The sequence below is a fragment of the Etheostoma spectabile genome, chromosome 17, assembly GCF_008692095.1.
Source record: "Etheostoma spectabile isolate EspeVRDwgs_2016 chromosome 17, UIUC_Espe_1.0, whole genome shotgun sequence".
Taxonomy (NCBI): domain Eukaryota; kingdom Metazoa; phylum Chordata; class Actinopteri; order Perciformes; family Percidae; genus Etheostoma; species Etheostoma spectabile.
The window spans coordinates 12,237,472-12,256,713 of record NC_045749.1 but is presented as its reverse complement, the minus strand read 5'-3'; the positions used below and the strand labels follow the sequence as shown (position 1 = coordinate 12,256,713).

Here is a 19,242-nt window from a genome sequence, read left to right as displayed (position 1 = left end):
ATAAAGCTGCCTTGCCTTGCCTTTGGATTCATTAATGCTCTTTTGTCTCTTTCAGTCCATGAGCGACACAGGGCCAAAACTCTGTGGGAGAAGACAGGAGCTGTGGTCATGGTTGTACGGCGACCTGGATGATTATTGTGCAGAGAGGTAAGAAATCATGCACGTGTACTTAGTAATAAGTCTCTTTAGTCATCTAACTGGTTAACTTTCATCTATGTGATTTAATTCTCTCTGTCCTTCCCTTGCTAGGAGGCTGCTGAGCTGTCCTCTCTAAAGTCCCAGCTGCAGGAACTTGAAGTCCCTCTGTTTGCCGTGGTCAAAGAGAACCTTGGCAAGGAGCTGGACACCTTCAAGAAGTACTTCTCTGGAAAGGTCTATGTGGATCAGAAGGTCTGTATTTACACATGGCTTTAAGATATTAAGGGAAACATGGAAGGTTACATAACAGTAATTTAAGACAATAAGCTAATTTTACACTATTCTCAGAGAAATTTCTATGGCCCTAAAATGAGGTGGATGTGTCTATCCATATTTCTGCGTATTGGTGTGTGGAAGAACATTTGGCGGGCCTTCAGGAAGGGCTTTGGAGGAAACATAAGAGGTGAAGGACTTATCCTGGGTGGAGTCTTTGTCATTGGGCCTGGAGATCAGGTAGGTAGTAACTTTTACAATATTTTCTGACAAGTGCATTCGGATGTTTTAATGGATTTTGATTCCTCCCCCAGGGTATTCTACTGGAGCACCGCGAGAAGGAGTTTGGGGATAAAGTTAATATGCTGGCAGTACTCAGAACAGCTTGCAAAATGCGAGATGATATGGCAAGATAGACCTCAAATATGTGAATGAATGGACTGTTTGTCATTGATGTAATAATGGTTGCAGCATGTTGCCATTTGCTGTCTGCATTCTTTAAGCTAAACCAGGAATTTTCTCTACACCATGATGTGCTCTACTCATATTTTATTTGGAAATGTAATGCTTTTCTGGCTGCATTCACCTGTTGCTGATATGTTATGCTGGTGTCACAACTCTGTGGTTTAAACGTGCAACTTTAACTGTTTATTGGTACTCTGTCTGCAGTTCTGGTCTTGGTTGAGTGATGGTCTTCTGTGTGCTTTAATGACGATTTGTTTCTAAACTCTGCTGAGAGAAAAGATCTGATGCTAGCACACACCTCCAACACTTTTAGCAAGACAGTCTTGGCCTGACATGAGGGAGATTGACCCGTTGGAGTGATTAACGCATTTTGTGTTTTGCCATGTAATAAACCACTAAACCATTCATGCTGGATAAAGATTAGCTGCATATTTACCTGTCCGCCTTTCTTCTTTTCCCATGCCTGGCTCCTTCACATTCATGTTCAAAGTTCAAATCTTAGCCAGCTATCTTGCTCGATTAGTTTCCCTACTCCTTAGAACGTTTAGTACGCATGCGCCAAAATCTGTTTACAAAGGGCTAGTTCAGGGAGAAGCGCTGCTTAACGCTTCATTGATTCTGGTGAGTGCGCCTTTATTACGAAACTACTCCATTAACTTTAAATGGCAGTAACAGCTTCTGAACAGGTGCAGCCGCTTCAGGAACACCTGCCATATATCTCCAGGCCCAGACTCTACACACACCAAAGGCTAACCGAGCTAACTGCTAATTTATTGATTGTATGCCACGACACTCTTTGTGCCAACTTTGTAGTACACTGAACATATTGATTATATAACCTATATCACCACATTTATTTAAAAAAGATAAACTACCAACATCTGTTCGGTTGAAATCGTAAGTGTAGTCTGTAGAGCCATCAGGTAGGCTAATGTCATGATTGACTAAAGTCACACATTGATAGCATTAAGGTCATTGTCTGCATTATGTGTCTTCCTCCGGGCTGAAAAGGGCGGTGACCCTTACTGGTTGAATAGCTATTATAGTGACCTCATCTTTGCATGTAAGTTAGTTGAGGAATAAGTAGTCGGATCCTTTCTTAAAGTAAAAGTAGCAAAGGAAATAAAAATGTCAAGTTACAAGTAAAATCCTTGGAATCAAAGCAAATACAATTCAGAACAATACCAACTACACAGCTCTAGCAGCTAAATCTGCAGGTGGTATAAAGCCAAAAAAAGCTGCCAGAATTTGAAGAAGATTGCCCGCAGCTTCCTTAAAACTTAAGTTGTTCGTCCTTGATAATATTTCAACACATGCATAATGCATAATGCAAGTAGTCTAAGAGAAAACTAGACTTCTGCACCTATTTGGCTTTGTTTCCAGGTTTTAGATAATTTAGGTACATTAAGTTGGACAATATTTATTCAGCTTGCTTAAAAAAGGCAGGTTTGTTTTTTGTTTTTTAAAATGTGTTATGTGCTTGCTTTTCCCACGTTTTAGACACAGATATGACAATAACGGTCCGAAATGGTGTTAAAAAGAGACGCAAAACTACCACAAAGGAACACAAACCGACTGCAAAGGGTCTGATGTTGAGTTGTTAAGTCCCATATCCTTTCAGGCAAGCGAGAGCAAATTGGGGTTTTTACAAAGAAATAAATTATAGAAAATAAGATAATTGCTATATTAGAAAAGGCTATATGCACTTTTCATAGGAGATATGATATTATTAGATTATTATAACGGATGCATTAACATGCAACCATGCAACATTTTTGTTTTAACTATTTTATATTCTGTTGGACAGTTAAATATATGGCAAATCATCCCACTAGTTGATCATGCATGAAAAATCAGAGTATTCAAGGTAACTATTAACACGAAACATCCAAGCAGCATGTGAATGTTGTCTAGTTTGTGGTGGTGGAGCGAATTTCAACACGTATTTGGTTGGTTAGTTTAATCGCCAATAACATCATATTTTAGAAGCTGATCACATGTTTTGTAGGAAAATCGTTACAGTATTTTAAAACTACAACTATTAGATAAAAATGTCCACCTGAAATGTAATGTAGAAGGAGGATAAAGTAGAATCAAATGAAAATACTAAAGTAAAGTAACTCAAAATTGTACTTTAGTACAGCATTTAGGAAAATACTATTTACAAGCTACTGTTTGACCCTTCCCCCAGTCATCTCATTAATGTATTATATTTGGTGATTATGTTCAAAGTGTTAGGCAACACTACATCATGTTTGGCAGTGCCAATGTGACAACTCCTCTCACTGCTTGCTCTGCAGACGCATTCAAGGAATCTAGACTCGTCCTTGAGTTGCAGGCGTGGGCGTCTGTCTAGCTGTTGGCTCTTGCTTTTATAATTTTTTTCAGCCCTTTGTCCTCCCTGTTGTTAATTGTCAGAACACAAGGGCATTTGGGTGATTTACGATTTGACACAGGATGAGCTCAATATTTCTTCACATTTTGGAAATGGAGACAAGTTAGTATATGACTTTTTTCTTTTCTAATTGGTTATAAAAAAGATAGATTTGATCCTTCTTAAACTTTTAAGTCATTATTTTTCTTGTGTAATGTCTGACTGGTCATATTTAATTTTGAGTGCATGAATTTCTCTGTGTACTAATTGTAAAGTGAATTATATTTTTGTTTTCACTGTAATTTATGTGTTGATGTGTTTACCACACACGAGAGCTTCCGTGCAAAAATAGGACGTTTGTTTGCAAATGGAGAACTGTAATACCCCAGTAAGATTATCAAGATGAGATAAGGGCCTTTGCTACTTGCTTATAAGGTTCTTTCATTTTGACATTGCACACTCTGGGTGAGTGATAATTTAATTTGTCATTCATTTAGCTAAAACTTGGCTAACGTTTTATCTGGGTAGTCTAATGACAAAGAAAGATGCCAAGGTATTTTTTCTCTCTTAAATCTGTGAAATCAAATGCAGCCTCCTTGAAAGTAGTGCTTGCAGTAGAGGTGGATCGTATTCTCTTTAAAACGATCTGTGGCGTGGCACAAGTGGTTTAACGCTCATAGAAACAACTTGTGTTTCTTTCTTTCAGTGAAATCTTGTTTGTAGTCAGAGGGTCAGACTTTGTCCATGGTCCCAATGCTGGGTCTGTCCAGGTGTTCGAGAGCTCTGAGGTGGAGACTGCCCCTGCGCTGCTCTGCCCTCTCTCTGGGGAGCACTACCATGAGCAGCCAGCCCTCCACCGCAGCCGGGCCCCAGTTTCTAAGAGCCCAGACTGCTCTGTTTCACCAAAGTAAAGCCAAAGCCAGTCCTCACCCAAACAAGCCCGCTACAGGCAAGGACATATTTGACTGCCTACACAGCTGTTCCCTACCATAACCCAAACTTCCAGCCAGTTCTAGAAACCGAGTTTCAGCCGTGACGTGTTCATAGTGTTTCCTTGCTTTCCACCCACTTTGTGTTGGAGTGACTCAAGTCCTTCAGACCCACTGAAGAGTCATTGTACACAAACTAAATAAGAAATCTTTTTTTTCTGTAATTTCTGACATTTTACGGATGGAACATTTAACCCAGAAAATAATCTGCAGATTAATTGATAATAAAAGAAACTGTTAGTTTCAGTCCTACATTACACTGCAAGACATCCTAAAGAAAAAAGAACAATTAAAATACAAGTGAAAGCACAATAAACTGTACAACCAAAGGTTAGCTATCCCAGCGTGATGCATTAAGAAACACACCAGCTGCTGTCAAAAATAGCATCTACAAATGGTTTATCCTGTCATGTTGACCAGCATTCCATTTCCTTTGTAAGTATTTAAGCTATTTAATCTCATGGATGGGCTTTAGATTAAAGTGAGAACTGGCATAAAAAGCACCTCACACAGACATGACACTACACTCAAACACAAGCCTAAATCTGCAAGCTGGGTCTTGTTGGTCTCTCTGAGAGTGAAAGAGTATGTGCAAGTATCAACTAGTCGGCACATCAAGCAGCTCAGTTACAATAGGCAATGTTAAGAAAACTGCAAAAACTGTATGGTTAAATAATGTAATGTCAGAATTGTGACACATTTTTCTCGTTGTGTTGTTTCCTGTTTGTGCTGCAGTCTTGTCCTCTGAGTCCGGGCTGGAGGGGCAGCTGTTTGGGATGGGGATGTGGTCGTTGGGTCTGGGTGCTGTTGGAGCTGCGCTTGCTGGGATCTTCCTGGCCAACACTGATCTGTGTCTGCCTAAAGCTGTACAGGCGTCGCTGGAGTACCTTGAAGATGCTGACCTGCGCTCCACCATAGAGGGTAGGCTTTCTGATTGGCTATGTAATATGTCACCCAGCATAAATAAACCTGTTTGTCTCAATGCTAGCTGGTGTTAAAGCGGTTGGGGGGAGAATTAACCATAGAAATAATGGAATTAACATTACATCAGCAAATTCCAGTTTTCTTCATGGTTGCATTTGTATGCAACACTGAATGGGGTTTTGTGAACTTCAAGGCAGAACGGCTTTCTCAGATGTCCCGGTATTACAGATTACACTGTACCATCACTGTAATGGTCTTCGTCTGAAGCTGGAGGTCGAGTTACTGTGTTACTCTTAATAAATATTGATGGTCCATGTGACCATGAACATTTAGCTTTTTCTCCATTTGAAGGCTGCATCTTTTATTTTTCACACAATGGCTTCACTGAATTTTCTTGCAGCAGTAAAATCCATGACATTTTTGTGCTTTCTATTTATCAGAGACATGTCAGATTGGAGTCTTGTTTTAGAAACCGTTTTTTTTGTTTTGTCTGCAGATGACAACATCATTAAAGCTAAGAGCCTGTGGGAGAAGAATGGGGCTGTAGTCATGGCCGTACGACGACCTGGATGATTTTTGTGCAGAGAGGTGATGCATGATGTTTCTGAATGACAGAGGACTTAGGCTGTTCCACATGACTGCAATGTATATAGTGTATATGAGTAATGTCACCCCAGATGACGTGATCTCTCTCTCTCTCTCACTCTCTCTCTCTCTCTCTCTCTCTCTCTCTCTCTCTCTCTCTCTCTCTCTCTCTCTCTCTCTCTCTCTCTCTCTCTCTCTGTGTAGGAGGCCTCTGAGCTGTCCTCTCTGAAGACCCAGCTGGAAGAGCTTGGGGTCCCTCTGGTCGCTGTGGTGAAGGAGAGCATCGGCACAGAGATCCAGGACTTCAGACCATACTTTGCTGGGGACATCTACATAGATGAAAAGGTCAGCTGTGGTAGATAACATCAGATCTTCCAGAGCCGCTGTCAGAAGTGCTCACCCTCCAGCCAGTCCATCTAAACCACATTGCGCTCAAGGCTATGTTTACACGGAAACAATCTGAAGAGAAAACGCAAAAGTGGCATTGTGTTATCAGTTTTTATTCTGCGTTTAGACAAGCCTTTTGGGGGGATATCTCCGTGCATATGGTGACGCAAAAGTGCGTGAAATTGAATGTAGGTGGAGGAGGGTGAAGCATACTCTCCTCTGCTCGCTGCCTCTCTCTCTCTCTCTCTTTCTCTTCATTCGTAACGTTGTAGCTTACTCTGGTTCAAATGAATAGCCAACATATGGTCTTTGAACTATAACAACCTTATCCACATTGTCTAAATCATTTACATATTAAGCCATTACATTAAAAATCGTTTAGAAAACAGGAGCCTTCGTAACAACAGACTACCAGAACACCTTTTTCTCATCTCTCTCCACACCGCTGTCTTCAGACTTTTGCGTTTTTACCCTGTAGACGGAAACCCGACGGTGGAGTGTTTTAAAGATTTCCACTTTGGAGGGTGGTTTCACTTTTTTGCGTTAATAAGCCCCAAAAATGCCGTTCCCTTCTAAACAAAAGGCACATCTGATAAACTGTTTTCACCCATGAACAGGGCCTAAAACTAAATTGTGTGATTGTAGAAACACTTCTACGGCCTGCTGCAGAGGAGAATGGGGGGTCTGGGCTTTATTCGCCTTGGAGTGTGGCAGAACTTCATCCGGGCCTGGCGGTCCGGTTACCAGGGCAACATGAACGGCGAGGGTTTTATCCTGGGGGGAGTGTTTGTCATTGGAGCAGGGGACCAGGTAAGCGTAGCAAGCATCTGTACTGCACCAAAGCAGTTCAATAGAGCTTCATTAAACTGTATTTTACGGCATGTTGTGTTTGTAGGGGATTCTCCTGGAACACCACGAGAAGGAGTTTGGAAATAAAGTGGAGACCGCAGATGTTTTAGAGGCTGTCAAGAAAATTGTACCAGTGAAGTAAAGTGTTTTTGTTTTTTTTCCTAAAACAAATGGCATTGGACAAAGGTACACTGTATTTATCAAAACATAACTGCATTTTTAACTTGACATGCGGAGATGCAATCAAAATGAATACAGTGTTTTTTTATAAAAGTGGAGCTCTACTTGGGCCTGTGTGAAAATGTTTAAACCGGTTCGATATTAAGCCAAACACTGGACCAGACCAGTATACCAATATGTCACACGTGATTTAGCAGCCACTCCTGAGTGGACATAATGAGACTTTGAGAGCCTCTAAGCCATAACTTTTTTCTTGCAAGTTTTCTTCGTTTCTTTCAGCTCACCTCTTTCATCAGCTTCAAATCCAAAATGTTGCCATATGGGCAGCCCACTTTTACCATACATCCATGAATTTTAGTTCACTCTGTCATGTCTCGTCACCCTAAAAAAACTCTGTTTTATTCTAGCTCTTCTGCGCTTGAGCTTCACAAATACGTGGGGAAATGAAACGTTACATTGTGCTACCACACTGCTTGATCAATATAAGAGCTAAGCTACTGAAAATCTATTTGAGTCAGAAAACAGGATGCTACTGAGAAACCAACGTCAACTAGTTATTCTGCTGAAGGCCTTACTGCCCAACACTGTTGGCTTTTGTGGTGTGATGCTGCAGGCACAGACTACACTTTTTTTTTTATTTCGCCAGAACCATAATGAGTCATAGTGACAAATTCTGGTTTTGCATTAAATTCAGCCGTTTTGCATAAAATCAAACCGGTTTAAGCTTGTAAACCGGAAATCGACCCAACTCTAGGAAAGAGCCAATATTATTACAAGATTTGTCACTGATTATTGCATTTTACCTCAGCATTTTCATTCAGGTACAGTACATCAGCTATAACATTTAAAGTAACTTGAAATCTGCCTTTTAGAGAACCACAAACAGTACATCAATCTAAAGACTGGATTACACATTTAATGAATTATTCTATAAGATGTCTGTTAAGCTACATTTGTAATAATGTTCCTATGTGTTACCTTGCTTTGCTTCTTCCGGTCAGGCACCTGAATGGGCCTCCAACATGGCAGATGAGTGTAAGCTGCCTGGGTGTGCGATAATGACAACTTGACTCCAAACTCAACATTGAGAGGAGCAAGTTTGATGCTTAAACGCATACAGGTTCAGCCACTGTCGCCCTGTTGAGGAGTGTTTGTGCTGCCTGAAGCATGTGTGTATTTGTTTGTGTGATAGAGATTGTGTGTACATGTATAATGATAATTATTATAAATAAAGAAGACCTCATCACCATAGCTTCACTGTGCTCCTGTGTGGTTTTTTTGTTTTTGTTTTTTAAAGATTTCATCTGTATGTTAGGGCACTTTACAGGACCAATTTACTGCTGTGTTGGTAATAGATTCTACCAACTCTTGTGGATGTCTTTTATATTTCTGAGCACAAGTTTTTCACACAAACCACCAAAAAGTCTTGATTGTGATGGCTGATAGGTTTAGATTGGTTTTTAGTAACTAGACATATGTGTTTGCTGTTCCAAATTTGTACAACAGTCACACTTTACTTGAAGGTATCTACATAAGAGTGACATGACACTTACTAAAAGAAGCGTTATGTCATAAACGTTTGACTTGTTCACAATGTTTGACATGTTCATGACAGTTCATGACCCTTATGGAGATACCTTCAAGTAAAGTACTACCGTAGGTTCTCCACCTCAATTACAACTTCCAGTTTGTACGAGACAGCAGTCTGACTCTGTCAAGTTTGTGCCTGATTTGTGATAATGTATCACTTCCATCTAATAAAATTTAAATTACATACCCAATCCCTTTTCTTTAGTTTGATAAATAGTCCTATGTCTTATTAAATGAATCCTGTTTGCTTTCCAGTAGCACTAAATATACGGTAAAAAAAAACTAAAATGAGCAAAAACACCATTAACAATTTATATTCTAAACACATTTTTCTGGTAAATAAATCTGACCGTTATTTGAACCACTAATTTATTACAGCTACCAAAACAGAATATCTACATACTATAGCTGAAAACAAATCTCATTTTCTGTAGAAAGCTGTCAAAGATTCATCGGTTATCACGTTTAAACTAATCCTGGGAAATATTTTATTCTGAACCAAGACATTAGTAGACTAAGATGTATAATACAGTCATGTTTGTCTTTCTAAGCAGGTTTGGTTACCTTGTGTGTGTGTGTTGGGCCAAACACATTGTAACAATTCAGATGACATTCTTAGTTTATTCTTAGTGTTATATGATTGACTTATACTTTCCTGGTTGTTAAACAAACAAGCCTCATCAGATTAGAACATGGTTTTCCCTCTAAAGTTATTTTTCTAGTTGTTCCCCAAGAGTTAGAGGATGATATATTTATAATATACAAGGTTTAATACAGTAATGTCAAATTAGGCAGACAAGATTGGACTTTAACGTTACATATTTTATTCTATTGCTCCGAGTGAAATACATTCCACATCTAGGAAATATACTTCAACACAACACAATACAAAACAGATGGAGAAAACACTGCACCAATACTGACAGGACTACATGTGTGAAAGTTGTATGTACATGACAAAACTAAAGTATTAATGGAGTGTAACAACAATGGATTGTCTTTACATTTGTGCTTTCAGTATGCAAAGATTTGACATTTCATAAATGACATGCACAACCAAAGTTACAGCTTAGTGTGTTTTTAACCAGAGGACCAAAATTCACTGGTGCAATGTGAAAATCCCATTTAGTAGATTTTATGTTGCCAAAAGAAAATGTTTGATGCCAATAATATGATCTTTAACCAAACTAAACTGTGTGTTTCATTTATTTATATCTCAATCTGTTAGTAAAATGTGTGTGTTTGTGTGTTAAGGACATTTATGTTAAAATAAAACAACAAAAACATGTTTTTGCATGACAAAAAGGTCCGTACATTAAAGCTAAAACACAACTTCACAAAAAGCTACACCCTTCTTCTCCTCAATCCTGTACAATTCAAACCCGTCTCATCTTTGGCTAGATCTATTGGTGTGACATTTTACGCCGGTACAGTACAGTCACAAGCTGAGATACATGTTTACAAATGTATTTAAATGCTGACTAAAACCTTCCAGCTTTGTTCTCGACACTTTTGCGCTATAATTTCAAGACCAGAAAAACAAAGGAAAAAAGCAGAAGCTAAAGCTACTCGGTTATGAATGATGATTGAAAACTGACAGACAATGAATGGAATACTAATTTGTAGTAACCATAGTTCGTTTAACATCATCCAGCACCATAAACAAACACATTCTTCAATATACTTTAAAACAATCCTTTTAAATAGCAACACATATCTAACTAGCTCCTACAGCAGCACAGCAAAGGTTATATAGTGCAGTTTCACCCTCAGCAGGACAACAGCCCAAACACAACACACAATAACTTTGTCTAATGATGCAGCCATGTGTATATATATCAAATATTGGAATACGTTAATGATACCAACTCCGACACACTGTCCTGCAGTACATGTCAGGTGATCCTTGCTCAGTGTTACAGAAGGAGGCAAGGGTCTCAAGCAGTAGCCAGTATTTGGGGGTTAAGTGTTTACATTAAATATGAAAGACAATGGAGAGTAAGAAAGCATTTGAAAGACGAGTTTTGTTCAAAAATGAGATATCAGTCATTTAAAACTAATACATCCACATGTATCTCATACAGAAGTGAGGAGTCATATCAACGTGGTATTTCAGGATAGGTCTGTATGCGTCTATAAAATGATCTGAATATCACTTTGGAATTAAACCCTTCAATTTCAGGATTGCATAGAAACAATCTACAATTTTGTACAGAAGTTGATTATTGTGCAGTTGCTACAGTCCCTTAACATCCACAATCAGTTTACTTTTAATTAATGTCAAATTTCAAATTTCAGAAACTAATTCTAGTGGATACAGATGACCAACAAACACAAAACATCACACAAACATTAAATTATAGTTGATTATCTGTGACGGACCACTCCTCTAATCTGACAATGTGTTAGCCCTCATTTGTAGCAAACTCCTTTGTGCTCCTGCACATGTGGGGCAACCTTTAAGTTAAAATCTCTAAAATTCCTCATGCATATATGCTCCATATACACACCCCACAACATATATAGTATATATATACTATACACATAATATAATTACACTATATACATATATATATATACATATATATATACACATATATATATATAATATAGACACATATATATATATATATATATATTATATATATATGGAGCATATACATGCATGAGGAATTTTGAGATTTAACTTCAAGGTCTAAGTCATGTGTTCGGCCGACACGTGAATGAATTTGATCAGAGAAGCTCAAACTCAGCCAAACTGTCCACTTTAAACAGCAAGCAACAATGAACCACACAAAAAAAAAAAAAAAAAGACCGTGCACACAGTTACCCACTGCCCTGATACAAGCTTTTACTATTTGGAATTTGTCCCAAAACATGAGCTACTTTCATTTGGTACAATGGGACATTAATGGCTCTAGGGAGATGATTTCAGATGGCTAGCTAGCTGTTGCACATAAACACCCTGCATCTCTGACTTAAATAAGACAGCGATCACTTCTTTTAACCTGTTCATGCAATCGTTTAGTTCAAGTCTGGACAGAAAAAAAAGAAAAAGTTTTCACATGAAAATAGCAATCGTTGTTTGCTTCTGCGCATAACAGGTAATTTAAAAACACCTAAATACCAAAACTCAGATCAGATAATTTAGTTTTAGCAACAACAAAGGATATTCCTCCACCTGACAACCACCAAACAAGCACCACCATCAACAACTATCCATTATTCATTAATTCTTTGCTAAAGATAGAAGACTGCACTAGTTCTTAGAGTGCTCAAACAATAAAAGGCCTTGAAAAACAGGCTGCCACTGCCATGGCAATAATTCCTTTTGCATTACAATTTCTATACATTTTCTTCACCACATTGTACCTAGCACCTTCTTACCTGGTCTATGAATATGAAGGGGTATAAGTACACTTAAAGGAGAGTTGAAGAAAATAAGAAGCTTAAGTACAACAAAAGAGCAACTTATTCATCAAGGGTGGGACTAATCAGAGCTATTTAACACACTGATTCTCCCAGTGCAACTCCATGGTTCAAGTTCAAGGTGGAAATGAATGGGTGGAAGTGAGGAATACCGCAACGGTGACTAGGCAAGAATTGAAAAAAGGACTTCTAAACGGGAGGGCTGGGCACAAGAAAAAAAAAGGATTTTGTGACATTCAGAAGAAATTGCAATACACAACTTACAGGCACAAGCCTTCATTTCAAAACGATCGAATACATTTACCCGAGGACTTTAAACTCTCGTGAACCCGAATGCAACATGACATATTGGTGAGTGAAACCCAAATCAGTACTTTCATGAACTGCCCCATTCTAGACAGTTCTGACCAAAGGAAGACAGAAAACACACTACTACACAATAGAAAAAAATCAGGAGTCAGTTTTCCTATTCTAAGGAGTGCCATCTATGTTCAAAGAGAACTGTCAGTGATCCTCCTTTTAAAAAAGGAATTTGTTTGCCTTTCAATTAATCAACAACCAACGCCCTAACTCTCTGCTGTTAAAATGGAGCAGCTCCACGCAGTCAAATAAACAAATAAATGCAGCAGTACACAAAAAATAACAACATAAATACATTTGTATTGCCCTCCCACTTGTGCCCACAGGACAACAGACGTATGTGTGATTGTCTGCGTGTCTTGTGTGTGTGCATGGAGATGTGTTGGCTGGTCCTACAGGCCCTTGTTGAAGTAGACTGTGGAGGTGTTGGGACTGGTCTGTCGTATCCTCTCCTGCAGATCTGCTTCCAGCCCGCTCACACTCATAGAGCTACAAAGAGATGATAGAACAGGATTAAAACGCTACTACATGTTACATAACTGCTGTGTACAAGTATGACCTCCTTTTCCTCCAAGGAGTGGGATGTGGCGGCTAGTACCTTTTCTGCGGGAAAAGGGCGCAGCACAGAGGAGTTGCAAACACCAGGCTGAAGACAAGCGATAGAAAGGGATGTTTAGACAGTGTCAAATGATTTTTTTTTTAAGTGTAGATAAAATATCACCATAGATACTATAATGTGTGATTTACTTACCACAGACCGACGAGCCCCACCTGGATTGGAGCATTTAGAACTGGGAACCGCTACAGGGAGACAAAATCAGAGAACTGCAGTGAATCAGGCAGACAAGTTGGGCATATGACACGTTAGCTGTTCAATGGATGTGGAATGCGACAGGACTCTTTTCAGCCTCACAAAACACCAGCAGACCCAGTAAATCTAGTGACTAAAAAAAAAAAAAAAAAAAAAAGGAGTAGGACAGTCATGCATGCAGTCTGCTTACCTTCATGAAAGCTTTCTTCTCCAGAGCATTCATTATGACAGGGGGAATGGCTGTAAAAATAAAAATAATATATTTCAAGTGTTCCGTTTTAGAAAGAAAATTTCAAACTTTAGTACGTGTCCAACAGGGCATGAAATTATTTTATCCCTCATGCCATGGTACGGTGTGAGTAGCAAAACAGTAAATGCAATGTTGACAATACCCATAGCTGGCACTGCCATGCCGATCCTTGACACCACCACCTGTATGATGGCCTGCTTGGCAGCATTGGGCGACTCTCCTAATCTGTTTCCATTCTCATCCATCACAGGGATACCGTACTTCAACTCCCTGGAAGAAACAAAAACAGAAGTCATGTAGACCAGTGTCGGAAGCCGTCACCGTTCCTAAAAGCTACCGAGTAAAACAAAGCCGTTTGGCTTTTAGTTTAAAGAGCTTACCTCTGTCTCATAAAGGGAATGTTGATACAGTTAGCAGCAGCAACAGCAGCAAAGGGGACAAACCGGCTCATGATTGGAGGGAGACGCTGCAAAAGACACAGAAACACATTCAGACAAATATAGAGAAACATATGTGCAGATCAGCGTGTCTGTAGTTGAGTTACTTTGTTTCACTTTATCTGTTTATTCTAGGGCTGCAAGTAACTATTATTTTCATTGTTGATTAATCTGTATTATTTTCTTTATAATTGATTAGTTGTTTGGTCTATAAAATGTCAAAAATTCTGTTTACTATCATTGAGGAGTGAAGAAACTAGAAAATAATCCAATTGATTCCTATTTAGGAAGCTGAAATCAGAGAACTAATTGACAACTAATCTATGAATCTTTGCAGCTCTAGTTTATTCACTTGAACCAAAGGCATTACCGTAGCTAGAGATTTGAGTCCCAGGGCAGTAACAACAGCTCCAGTAGTAGCACTGACGTAGGCTGCACCAAGCTGACTGTGGATAGACAACATCACACATTAATAACCCCCTTTCCTCTTCAACATTTCTGCTGAAGTTTGTGGCTGAGAATCTATTACGGGTACTCTGAAGTGGAACATCTCTAAATGGAGTTGCCTCAGTAATTTTGCAAATGCATGCTCTGTGAATGTGCAAAGGTAAAGAACTTCCTCACAAATAATAATGCAGAGGAAGACACTTTAACATTAATACTATGACATGCTTAACAAATTGACATCCATTTGCATGTTTTGAAGGCAACCCCCCCTATTCGTCATACATGCATGCATTCCTGCAGCACCTGAAAGATGCATTTTCTGGCACATTGATAAGAGAAAGCAAATGCACATTGAATGAACTGTGGGCATATGACCTATGTCAGCATGAGTGCATGGTGACAGGGGGCTGAACATGCTTAACAGTGGAACGTAATACCGCTGTGAGGGAAGGGGAGAGGACAGCAGCTCCCATAGCCTCCTTACAGACATTATGTTAGAAGGAGAACAGGAAGTATCTAGAGTGGAAGTGAGAAGTCCTCCCTACTTCACGGTCATGGGGGCATCCCCACTGCGGTTGGTGTAGTTGACGACAGCGTTGAAGGACTGATTAACCCACTGCCAGAACACCACTGCTGGAGTAGTCCTGTAAACACAAGGGAACAACAGAATGTACAGTACCTACTAAAGTTTTTGGCACTGGAGCGAAAGAGTTTATGACATAGTAGAGCATAAAGCAAAAATACCCTACTGTCAAAGGATTAGACATGTGTGCTAATCTCCAGTCCCTACAGTAGAAAGAGTCTGAGCTATTTATTATATTAAGCACACAGAATGTATCCTCAATCATTTATTTCACACTGCACCTACCAATTAATTATGTGACCAGTCAACCCAGCAGTTTAGTTTTGATAAAGATGATATGCATAAGATAAAGATCAAGACATTTGTAGCAGTGTAACGGACCTTCATCAGGCAATCTAGCTATTAAATTGTCAGCTATTGAATTTATCTTTCCAAGTTAGACAGTGTGGGGGAGTTTCTTTGCAACTTTTAACCTACTCGTCCCTCTCCTTTTTACTAGTCTCATAGATAACTTATTTTTCTGTTCTGGAGCCTTGTGAACCACAAAAAAACACATGTAGCCAGAGAGTTGCTGCTGTGAAATGTTGATTGGACAAGTCAAGCCACAAGTTTATTTAGCCCAAAACCACAGGTTTATCTACTGTCACTCTGTCACTTAATAGTGTTTTGAAGTAAAACCTTCTCTTTAACTCAGTACATATGAAACCATCAGTATTGTGCATATTCTTTCCTTTGATAAATAAACTGATGTCAGGCCTCATCTTTATATGTTGTCCCTAAATTGTTTTATATTTAATGCCACAAGCTGTGGAATTTGAAATTTCAGACTTTGGCTCCCTCCAGTGGTACCATACGACAATGACGCTGTGATATCCCACTGATCACTAGTCTAATCCCCAGACAAAAGTCCCAAAGTAATAACATTCTAAGGATGGGAAATATGGAGGTCCAAAGTGTCAAATATTAAATAAATGAATAAGACATCATGAAATAATAATAAAATTATGTATATATATATATATATATATATATATATATATATATATATATATATATATATTTTTTTTTTTTTTTAAAGGAACAACATAGAATATAGCCATGACATGACATTTCCATTAAATAAAAGTTTAGAATTTCAATATCATAAAAGGTTATTTCATCCGGTTTGTATTTGTAATGAAAGGGTTTATTGCAGATAATGTTTTTACTGGAATAAAAACCTTTTTTTTAAATTTAATTTTAGTAGTTATTTGAAAATGTCCATTTTCCAAAGCCTGTTGTGCAAATTTACATTTTACGTTGAGAAGCTGTTATTTCACATTGCCACTTTTCCCCCCCCAGTGACTGTTTTATTTCATAATAATTCCACCTGAGACTAAATAATTTCTTATTTGGTATCAAACACTTTAAAATCTGTGAACAGCTAATTTTCACTTGATAAATATCTCAAACTGTACTTTTTGTTGTTAATCATTTTTTTGTTTTTAGCGCAACGTTATCACATGACTTCACTGTCCTCTCAGCTGCCCAATGATTTATCAGTATTCAGTAGAGAGTGATTTATTTTTATTCTTTAAGAGGATTTTCACTGTGCAGGGATTAAAATCTCTATTTTTATGCAGTGCTGTATGCCATATTAAGGTTACATTTTAATCACATGAAAGTATCCTATTTATTAATTATATTTCACTTTTTTAAATATTTTTTCTCCTTTTCATTCTGATGAAGCCATTTTCAGTTTGGTGTTTTAAACCATTAAATTATGTATTGAAACCTCTGCTGTACCTGTAGAAGGTGAGCATGCTGCCTGTGATGGACATGTTCATTGGCACCTGTGCGGACATCCGGCCAATCACAAACATCTTCTCCCCTGTGTCGGGGTGAAAGGCGGAGTCATAAATGTACTTGGCTCTCCAGAGCTCATCCTCCGTCAGGCCAGGCTTCACGACCCCGGCTCTGAAGAAGTTAAAACAGTGGAACACATATGCCTTTTTACTTATACAGTATGCGAAAATACAGTACGTGATTTTTAGATTGATGCTCCCCCATTAAAAAAAGAACACTTCTTCCGCCACATCATTACTTGGTCACGTCAATTCTCATTTTTATTTATGTCTCACACCCCCACAACAACCTCCCTACCTTATCATTTAGCATTCTCCTACTCCATCCTCTTATTTCATGACCCTCTACCTGTAGTTCTCCATGATCACTCTGGCGTCCTCCAGAGTCTCAGAGGACAGCAGGACATTCCTGGGATCTGTGACCATGAAGAAGTGCTTGGCACGCCCCATAAATGTTCCTTGGTCCCATCTTGGCTCTTTGATGTTTATGTTGAGAGACAGCTCTTCAGACATCCTGGCTTTCCTTAATGAATAGCAGATATGATAATTAGTATGCATACTATGTCACAAATCTATACTGGATTCAAATGTAAACATAAGTGTACCATTTTGAGAGTATTTCAGAGGAAAAACTAACAAGACACAGATTTAATTTTTGAATGAATTTCATGTTAGATGGATTAACAAATGATGAGGTCCAGTTATGTAATTCACAGGCTGGGCATTGTTTGAGTAATCATACCATAACAATACTTTAACAAATACATACAATACATGCTTCTCAACAAAACGTTTTTAAAAGCCGAGGATCTTTGTTGAATGTTGTCTAAAAGATATTGTCTAAAATTTTAAAAGTATTACTTCAATTAGGAACCATCTAATCGAAGAAAAAAGACATTAGGTGGAAATACTTCCAACGCTGTGTTATATCGACACAGTTTGGATGATATCAAATAAGTATTGCTGATACCCAGCTGTACAGGTGAAATTATCATTATTATAATGCATGTAAGTCTTGACCTCTACTCTATTAATAGCTTGGCTACAGTAGAGCTACACTGGGATGTAGCCCCTCCGCCTTGTCAGATTGTAGTTTCTTTGAAAGCATATACCAGGTTAAGAATGATCTTAAAAGTCTTGTATCAGTTTGTGGCTGTTAATACAAGAAAAAGTATACTGGGAAAAAAAAACTCACAATGATTTTTCATTATCGATTAATCTGTCAATTTTTCCCCTAATTAATGGATTTGTCTCATAACTTGTCAGCAAATTGTGAACATGTCCATCACAATTTCACAAAGCTCACGGTGACTTCTTGCAATAGCTTTTTGTCAGACTAGTATAAAAATGCGTGAGTGTGTGTGCGTGTGCTTATTCACGCAGCAGTCCTGCAGTGCTCACTGCTCAGGCCGTGACTAAGTCATAACCCCCTCTGGTAACATCTACAAACTGCAAATTGATAAAGAAAATAATTGTGGAGCGAGATATCATCTTGTATGGTGGATTCAAAGACACACACGATGAATACTTGGCTGAACACACACAAGAGTGTCACACTGTAAGTAGTTAGCTAGCTGATCAAAGACACAGCGTGACACACGCAGTGAGAGATGGGATTGGGGAAGTCACGACACGCTGCCCGGCGTTAGCAGCAAACCGGCGGCTAACGAACTAGCTAGCTAGCAGGATAGCTGATAATACCATGGGCACAAACGCGCAGACTGGAATACAGAAATACCTGGGCAGGACATTAAAACCCAAGTAAATTCCCACAAAATCAAACGTTAGCTACGTTATACGGACAATTAACGGCTTGCCGACGCTATCAAAACTAACCACTTCGGTGCTCTCTTGGTAAACTAACGTCAACCAGCCAGCTATATTACAAGCTAACTAATATGCTAACGCTTTAGTTAGCGTTGTAAGGCCACTCATCTAGGCGAAGTAAACATTGACTTAGTCGTAGTGTAATTTAAATTCATCAAAGACGTGAATTCAGTTAGCACTGAAACGTACCTGGTTTGTTTTTCGGAGATGTATGACCTCTCTCAATATCACAGCACAACCGGGTGGACCTGTGCTGCCTTCTTAACATTTAGAAGTATCGTAAAACACAGCTTTACCGCAAATGACTGGGTGGTAAATAGGAAAAGTAGGCTATACCCAAACTCAACTCAACAACATTTAACCTTATACAGCACATCTCATATCTCATATGATATTATACTATACTATATATGTTAATGCTGTATACTGTTTTTGTTACGTTATAATATATATATATATATATATATATATATATATATATATATATATATATATATATA

General features: G+C 38.6%; 2 protein-coding genes, 1 long non-coding RNA gene and 1 pseudogene across 6 annotated transcripts in view; 2 read left to right on the top strand and 2 right to left on the bottom strand.

Moving 5' to 3' along the window:
- The window catches only part of LOC116704953 (peroxiredoxin-like 2A), a 4,706-nt pseudogene extending 3,416 nt beyond the window's left edge, over positions 1–1,290 (top strand).
- LOC116704957 (uncharacterized) overlaps positions 1–1,411 on the bottom strand; it is a 7,941-nt gene extending 6,530 nt beyond the window's left edge. Inside the window, exon 1 of the long non-coding RNA XR_004335815.1 lies at positions 1,313–1,411. This is a non-coding gene — a long non-coding RNA (uncharacterized LOC116704957). The remainder of the gene's footprint in view (positions 1–1,312) is intronic.
- Positions 1,412–1,478: 67 nt separating this feature from the next.
- Positions 1,479–7,547, top strand: LOC116704947 (peroxiredoxin-like 2A). 3 transcript variants are annotated; one of them, XM_032540735.1, is made up of 7 exons: positions 3,352–3,373; positions 3,957–4,199; positions 4,975–5,160; positions 5,660–5,751; positions 5,953–6,093; positions 6,781–6,945; positions 7,031–7,547. In XM_032540735.1, the coding sequence occupies exons 2-7, from the start codon at positions 3,995–3,997 to the stop codon at positions 7,124–7,126; spliced, it is 885 nt and encodes a 294-aa protein (XP_032396626.1). In that variant the 5' UTR covers positions 3,352–3,373; positions 3,957–3,994; the 3' UTR covers positions 7,127–7,547. The 3 variants fall into 3 exon arrangements, with proteins under 3 accessions (XP_032396629.1, XP_032396627.1, XP_032396626.1); XM_032540738.1 differs by lacking the exons at positions 3,352–3,373; positions 3,957–4,199 and adding an exon at positions 1,479–1,497; XM_032540736.1 differs by lacking the exon at positions 3,957–4,199 and having other exon boundaries at positions 3,233–3,373.
- Positions 7,548–9,555: 2,008 nt separating this feature from the next.
- sfxn3 (sideroflexin 3) lies at positions 9,556–19,023 on the bottom strand. Of its 2 annotated transcripts, none has more exons than XM_032540731.1 (11): positions 18,932–19,023; positions 17,265–17,438; positions 16,857–17,027; positions 15,034–15,132; positions 14,412–14,487; positions 13,985–14,070; positions 13,747–13,874; positions 13,545–13,594; positions 13,295–13,344; positions 13,142–13,189; positions 9,556–13,032 (listed from the first exon to the last, which is right to left on the bottom strand). In XM_032540731.1, the coding sequence occupies exons 2-11, from the start codon at positions 17,426–17,428 to the stop codon at positions 12,936–12,938; spliced, it is 969 nt and encodes a 322-aa protein (XP_032396622.1). In that variant the 5' UTR covers positions 17,429–17,438; positions 18,932–19,023; the 3' UTR covers positions 9,556–12,935. The 2 variants fall into 2 exon arrangements, with proteins under 2 accessions (XP_032396622.1, XP_032396621.1); XM_032540730.1 differs by having other exon boundaries at positions 17,265–17,433; positions 18,932–19,021.
- Between the last annotated feature and the right edge of the window lie 219 nt (positions 19,024–19,242).